The following is a 7,673-nucleotide window of genomic DNA, read 5'->3' on the forward strand; positions in this document are numbered from 1 at the left end:
CAACGGTGCCCCTCGACTGTCCCGCACCGCGGCCCGACTTACCAAAACCCCCAGGGGCTACAGCAGGGCCTCCTGCTGCCTTGACTCCTCCGGCCCCTGGGGAGGACCTCAATAACCACGAGGGCCGTGGTGTGGGCGACAATGGAGGACCCTCTGCTGGGTCGCCGAGGGGAGGAGGGTGTTATCCTCGCTCCTCCCTCCCCCCTCCCAGACTGTTTTTCCGGGGGCCTTGACCCTGGGGGATGATCTTTTCCTGGGGGATGACCTCTTACTCGAGGAGTCAGGCGTCCTGGTGTCGGGAGAGGAGCAAGTCCCCGAGCCTCTGCCGCCCGACGACCCGAAATCGGGGCATTCCGGGAAGGGCTGCGCCAAGGAAGGTACCGCCGGTGACCCTGGGGGTGGGGTCGCCGGGGATTTGAGGCCGGTTGGCAGTGCTGGACCAGCCCCCATCCTCTCGGAGGGGGAGGGGTCGGTGACCGAGGGCGACCTCCCGGAGAAGGGTTCGGGATCGGTGGCGGACACCGGGGACGACGCGGACTCCGTCTGCAGTGATATTTTTGAGTCCCAGGTGCCCCCCACAGATCTCCCCCTCATCCCCCCGAGGAACTCTGGGAATTTGTCGAGGAAACTCGGGGTCGCCGGGATAGAGCCCAACTGGCGCTCGACTGCTGGAGCTCATTTGAGACAGTATACTGGTCGGCCCACGCTGCTCGCCAGGCGCCCGGGCTAGACGTTAACGAGCGAAAGCGAGTCAGGAACTTCCTGGGAGCGCTCCTGGTGAGGGCGAGGGACTTCAGTGCTCCTCACTCGTCCTCCCTGTAAATATAAATAGATAGATACAGGTTTGTTAATTTGTACTGGTGGTGGTTGCACAAAGCTTCCGACATGGAGGCGACTATAGCCAGCCTTAACATCAACGGCAGCAGGGAGTCACAGCGCAGATTCCAGACCCTCTCGGTCCTCCGGGACGGGAGGTATGCAGTGTGTTTCCTGCAAGTAACCCACACTACACCGGGAGACGAAGCCACCTGGCTCCTGGAGTGGCGAGGGGGGGTCTACATGAGTCACCTCACCCGCAGATCTGGCGGGATGGCTATCCTGTTGGCCCCGCATTTTCAGCCGGAGATCTTGGGGGTCAGGGAGCCAGTGCCAGGCCGTTTGCTTCACCTGACGGTTCGGCTGGGGGGCGCGGTGCTTCACGTGGTGAACGTCTACCCTCCCCTGGCCGGGCCGAGGCAAGCGAGCTTCTTTGAAGAAGTGTCCGCTCATCTCGCTTCCATCGACGAGAACCAGTGCGTCGTCCTTGGGGGAGATTTTAACTGCGTCCTCGAGGGCAGGGACCACGGCGGTGCCCGCACTGGCTGGGCGTCGGGGAAGAGGTTGGGGGACTTGGTCAAGTCCTTGGTGGACGTCTGGCGGAATCTCCATCCCGACTCCATCGCCTTCACATTCGTGAGGCCTGGGGTCGGAGCGTCCAGAATCGACCGCCTGTACGTTTCGCGGGCGTACGCCTCCTGTTTTCCGAAGGCCTCCACGCGGCAGGTGTCGTGCACGGACCATCACCTGGTGTGGGCGGAACTCCTTCCGATCGGCGCCAGGCTCGCTCCGCGTACTGGCACTTTAACAACCTGCTGCTGGAGGACGAGCGGTTCTGGGACTCGTTTCGTCGTTTCTGGGCCGGCTGGAGAAGGAAGCAGGGAAGCTTCCCCTCCCTGAGGCTTTGGTGGGACGTGGGCAAGGCTCACGTCCGCGTCTTCTGTCAGGAGTACGCGAGGGGGTCGACGATGAAGCGGAAATCCAGGATCGGGGAGTTGCTCGACCTGGAGTCATGCCTCGGTCAGCCCGACGCGGACCCGGCCCTGCGCGGGTCGTACGAAGAGAAGAAGGCCGCGCTCCGGGACCTGCAGCTCGTCGGGGCTCGGTGCGCGTACGTGAGGTCGCGGATCCAGCTCCTCCAGGACCTGGACAGCGGCTCTCCCTTCTTCTACTCGCTGGAAAAAAGGCGTGGCACCAGTCAGCAGCTCCTTGTGCTGCTGGCCGACGACGGGTCCCTCGTCTCGGATCAGGAGGGCATCAGGGCCCACGTCCGAAACTATTACACGGCTCTGTTCTCTCCGGATTCATCCAGCGAGGATGCTCGCAGTGTTCTGTGGGAGGACCTGCCGCAGCTCAGCCCGGAGGACGCCGGAAGGCTCGACGCTCCCGTCACTTTGGAGGAGCTGACCGGCGCCCTCGACCGGCTCTCGAGGGGCAAAACCCCGGGGCTGGACGGGCTGACTGTGGAGTTCTTCAGGGCGTTCTGGGACGTCCTGGGGAGCGACTATGCACAGGTCCTGGGGGAGTGTCTAAATGCCGGACAGCTGCCCCTTTCTTGGCGCAGGGCGGTCATCGTCCTACTGCAAAAGAAGGGGGACCTTCGTTCCCTAAAGAACTGGCGTCCAGTCTCCCTCCTCAGCACAGATTACAAAATCTTCGCCAGGGTGTTGTCTTCTCGCCTGGCCTCCGTGCTGGCCCACATGATCCACCCGGACCAGTCCTACACGGTCCCGGGCCGGAGGATACACGATAACGTCCACCTGGTCCGGGACCTGATCCATTTCTGTCGACGGGCTGGTCTGCCGAGCGCCTTCCTGTCTCTCGACCAGGAGAAGGCGTCCGACAGGGTCGATCACGAGTACCTGCTCGGGACTCTGCGGGCATTCGGGTTCGGGACGCAGTTCGTCGCCCGGATCCGACTTTTGTACGCCGCCGCAGAGTGTCTGGTTAAAGTTAACGGGTCCCTGACGGCGCCCCTTCGCTACGGGAGAGGAGTGCGTCAAGGCTGCCCCCTGTCCGGCCAGCTGTATTCCCTGTGCGTGGAGCCTTTCCTGCGCCTCTTGCGGAGGAGGTTGTCGGGGCTGGTCCTGCGCGGCGCGGGCACGGGGGTGGCCCCCTCGGCCTACGCCGACGACGTGCTCCTCACTTTCACCGACCCGGCTGACCTGGGGAGGATGCGCGAGTGCCAGGCCGTGTACCCGGCGGCGTCTTCCGCCAGGATCAACTGGGCCAAATGTTCCGGACTACTGGTCGGCCCGTGGCGGGTGGACTCTCTGCCGGAGGAGTTACGGGGGTTCAGCTGGAGTACCACCCATCTCCTCTACCTGGGGGTCTACCCCAGCCCGGCTGAGGAATCCTGGCCGGCCAACTGGCAGGAGCTGGAGGCCAAAGTCTCGGCTCGCCTAGGCCGCTGGACAGGACTGCTCCGAGTGCTATCTTACAGGAGTCGAGTGCTGGTCATAAACCAGCTGGTGGCCGCCATGCTGTGGTACCGGCTGGTCACTTTGGTCCCACCTCCTGGTTTTGTCGCTGACATCCAGAGAATGTTGTTTTTCCGCCAGGTGCGTAACCTCAACTACGACACGCAGCTCCTGTTCGTCGACCGTGACGGTTTGCAGGTCGCCCTCAAGACGCTGCCTGTCTTTTACCAGGACCTGATCACTGTCTGGCACATGGTCGAATCGCGTCGCGCCTACCCTCTGGCTGGAGTAGCGGCTGTCGTCAGGGAGCCGTTGGTCAGGAATCCGCACCTCCGTACTCGCGGGTTCGAGTGGCTGTCGGAGGGGAGGGCCGCGGCGGCGGGGGTGACCAGGGTCGGGGACGTGCTGGGTGCCGGGGGCCTGGGCTGGACGCTGCCGCAGGACATAGCCAGCAGGGCAGCGGTAGCCGTCCGGTACGTGGCCACTGCCATCCGACACCTCAAAACGGCGGTGCTCGGACCCGACGTAGTGCACCAGTTGGAGGACGCTCAGGTGTGGGGTGGGATCCCGTCCGCGCTCACCCCAGCCCGGACGGAATTTCACATTGGCCCCAAGGTCCCGTACTTCCCGCGGGAGCCTGTGCCCCACAACCTGAGCCTTCTCCGAAATTTTAATTTTGTTTCGTTTAGGGATGTAACAAGGAAAGCCCTGTATGGACTGCTGCTGCACACCGTCCACCTCTTCTCCCTCATCCACCGTCCGGACACGCCCATTTGCCACCGGGCGGTGGGGATCCCCAGTGGAGGGCTCTCTACGCGGGAGTCCTTCCCCTTTCTCTCGGGGATCTGGGGTGGAGGGTGCTGCACGCAGCAATCCCCTGCAACTGCGGATTGCGGTGGTTCACGGACTCCCAGCCCAATTGCTTGTTCTGTGGCGCTGTGGAGTCCGTGGACCATGTATATATTGGGTGTGGGCGTTTGCACTCCCTTTTTGATTTTCTGAAAAACCTCCTCCTCTGCTTTTGGTTGCACTTCAGTCCCACGCTCCTGATCTTCGGGCACCCGGTACGGAGGAGGGAGGGCAGGTCTGAAGACCTCCTTGTGGGTCTGCTCCTGTGCCTGGCCAAACTTGCCATCAATAGGTCGAGGCAGCGGGCCGTGGAGGGGGTCGTTAGGGCCGACTGCCTGCCCCTCTTCCGTGGTTACGTTAGAACCCGGGTGTCCTTGGAGAAGGAGCATGTGGTGTCGACCAACACCCTGGAGTTGTTCAGGGAGAGGTGGGCACCGTGGGGAGTGGAGTACATTATTTCCCCCTCCAACTCTATTTTGATTTAGTCCCTACCTTCCCCTTCACTGTTTTGATCAAACAGCACTGCCCTTTGATGTGAAGGGCAGTGTTGTCACTGGCCACCCGGGTGTTTTCCTATCTTCCTGGTGGTGGAAGTTTGAATAACGATTTGTGCACCTTGTGTCTCTCACTGTGTCACACACACACACACCTACCACAGTTAGGTGGTAGTGTGGGGAAAAGAAGAAAAAAAAAAATAGGAGTGTTAACTGAAAGGGGCATAGGGTGGATCGAGAGCCGGAAGGTGCGTAGGTGCAGGCTGCCTTAGAGTGGCCAGAAGGTGGGAGGGACTGGGGTTTGCTGGGTCTGTATTGTCTACACTTTTTTTTAATGTAACTGGATTGTCTTATGTATAAAGGTCATTGTTGCTGTCTTTTTATATTTGAAACTGGGATCGCACTTAGGTGGTCGTGTGGGGGTTAAATTTTTAATAAAAGAAAAAAATATATATAAATATACATTAAAAAAAAGAATGAGTAGGAGTGTAACCACAGATTGCGGTGGTTCACGGACTCCCAGCCCAACTGCTTGTTCTGTGGCGCTGTGGAGTCCGTGGACCACGTGTATATTGGGTGCGGGCGTTTGCACTCCCTTTTTGATTTTCTGAAAAACCTCCTCCTCTGCTTTTGGTTGCACTTCAGTCCCACGCTCCTGATCTTCGGGCACCCGGTACAGAGGAGGGAGGGCAGGTCTGAAGACCTCCTCTTGGGTGTTCCTGGACCTGGCCAAACTGGCCATTAACAGGTCCAGGCAGCGGGCCGTGGAGGGGGTCGTTGGGGCTGACAGCCTGCCCCTCTTCCGTGGTTTCGTTAGGGCCCGGGTGTCCTTGGAGAAGGAGCACACGGTGTCGACCAACACCCTGGAGTTGTTCAGGGAGAGGTGGGCGCCGCAGGGAGTGGAGTGCATCATTTCTCCCTCCAACTCTATTTTGATTTAGTCCCTACCTTCCACCTCACTGTTTTGATCACACAGCACTGCCCTCTGATGTGAAGGGCAGTGTTTGTCACTGGCCACCCGGGTGTTTGCCTATTGTGAGTGTATGTGCAAGGACTCTCCTTGAAGGTGACTATCCCTGGACTAGCTGCCCTATGTAGAGAGGAAGGAAGAAAGAAGAAGAAGAGCCCAGCACTCCCACTGCTGGACTCTAGGACCCCGCCCAGATTTGCCTCAGCTGTTGCTGCTTGGGGCCTACCTCACTGCTTCTGCCTGGGACTTGCCTTGGGGCCCCTCCCAGGACCTCCACCACTGCCACTGCTGTAGGCCCACCTCCACTGCTGCTGCCTGGGACTCAATTTTGGGGCTGCCTGGGACTTGCCTTGGGGACCCTCCCCAACAGGTCTGCCCTCACCGCTGCGACCGAGGGCCGACCTCGGACTCACCCGAGGCCTGCCTCTACTGCTGTTGTCGCCTGAGGCCTGATTCCTCCACCGCTGCCTGTGACTCGCCTTGGCCCCTCCCTACAACCTCCACCACAGCTGCTGCCGGAGGCCCACCTCCGCCGCTGCTGCCTGGGGCCTGCCAACGTCCAGCAGCAGAGTATGGCGAGCCCGAAGGTCGCGGGGCCCAGCCGCACCTGTGCCGGGGTAGCCGCTGCCTTGGGCTCGGCTGTCCCAACCCCGGCTGCGACGTCAACCCCCTTCAGGCACTTAACCAAACGCCTGGGGGTCAAGGCCTATCCCCACCCTAACATGTCCATCGAGGCCTGCAGCAAGGCCATGGCTAGTGTGGTCGGCCCACTGGCCATCGTCGCTGCGGCCCGGATGTACGGGAAGGCCGTATTTTTCCTGAAGATCGAGCAGGCGGTCCAACTGGCCGTGGAGAGGGGGCTCACTGTGGGCGGGACACATTTGCCTCTCGTCCCTTTGGAGGTTACAGCCCAGAGGGTCGTGATCTCTAATGTCCCGCCATTCATTGCCAGCGAGCTCCTTCTCCCCCACCTCAACACCTTAGGGGAGATCTGGTCAGGGGCCCAACCGCTCCTGCTCGGTCTGAAGGACCCTGCCCTCAGACACATCTACTCCTTCCAACGCCAGGTATTTATTTGCCTGGCCCGGGAGGAAGTCACCGAGGGCAGTTTCACCGTCCTCCACGAGGGCGTGGCCTACCGCGCCTTCTGGACGGCGTGCGGTGCCACCTGTGCCGTGAGGTTGGGCACATAAGGAAAAACTGCCCCACCCAGAAGGCTGCCCAGCCCGTGCCAAGGGCTGATGGTGGTGCCACCGCACCCACTCCCCCTCCCCCGCAGTCAACACCTCCAGCCCCGGCACCGAAGCCAGAGGCTTCCAATACTTCAGCCTCTGGCAGGGAGGGGGGTGAGCGTCCGGCCGGCCAGAAGGCACAGAAGAAGACGCGACGCGTCAAGCCTGCCCATGGGGAGACCACCCTATCCCATTCCCCGACACCTAGCCCACGACCGGACCTACCCAGCACGACAATGCCCCTGCGGCCGTGCCAGCATCGCCCTGGCGCGGGAACCCTGACCCTCAAACCCCCAACCACTCCCCACCCCGATAGAGAAACCCCTCGGGATTCAAAGCCTGCCCCTGGCACTGCAACACCTCGCCTGGGGGAGCCCGAGCCCTGCCCAACCCAGCCACGCCCTGGCACTAACCTGGGGGGAACCACCGCTGCCCCACCTCATGCAGCGACTGTGTCTCCAGGCCCTGGCGAGGGAACTGGGCCCCTCCCCTAATAAATCAGGGGCGGGGCAGGAAGTGACACTGCTGACCATCCCCACCCTGGCCACACCCCCTGTCTTCTCCCAGCCGATTGTATTCGGGGAAAGGCTGGGGGGAGGGACCTCGGGCCCCATGTCCACCAAGGCGGGCGGGGAGGGAAAGGCCCATAAATACCCCCCGGTCTCTCTGGGGAAGAGGCACCAGCCCATGGAGGGGAAAGACATTCCAGCAGTGCACCGGCGGCGCTGCCCCTCTCCAGGGGACGAACCAACGGTGCCCCTCAACTGTCCTGAACCGCTACCCGACCCACCCAAACCCCCAGGGGCTACAGCAGGGCCTCCTGCTGCCTCAACACCTCCGGCCCCTAGGGAGGACCTTAATAACCACGAGGGCCATGGTGCGGACGACGACG

General features: G+C 61.7%; 1 protein-coding gene across 1 annotated transcript; it reads left to right on the forward strand.

The window, feature by feature from the left end:
* Positions 1-260: 260 nt before the first annotated feature.
* On the forward strand, positions 261-7,275 carry LOC122555496 (extensin-like). The gene is made up of 2 exons (XM_043701521.1): positions 261-377; positions 6,502-7,275. The coding sequence occupies exons 1-2, from the start codon at positions 261-263 to the stop codon at positions 7,273-7,275; spliced, it is 891 nt and encodes a 296-aa protein (XP_043557456.1).
* Positions 7,276-7,673: the final 398 nt, after the last annotated feature.

Source organism: Chiloscyllium plagiosum, chromosome 12, assembly GCF_004010195.1.
Source record: "Chiloscyllium plagiosum isolate BGI_BamShark_2017 chromosome 12, ASM401019v2, whole genome shotgun sequence".
Classification (NCBI taxonomy): domain Eukaryota; kingdom Metazoa; phylum Chordata; class Chondrichthyes; order Orectolobiformes; family Hemiscylliidae; genus Chiloscyllium; species Chiloscyllium plagiosum.

Coding starts and splice junctions, on each gene's coding strand:
- LOC122555496 (XM_043701521.1), top strand. CDS start 261: ATGACCTCTTACTCGAGGAGTCAGGCGTCCTGGTGTCGGGAGAGGAGC. Junction 378..6,501: donor GAAGGGCTGCGCCAAGGAAG/GTACCGCCGGTG, acceptor ATTCATTGCCAG/CGAGCTCCTTCTCCCCCACC.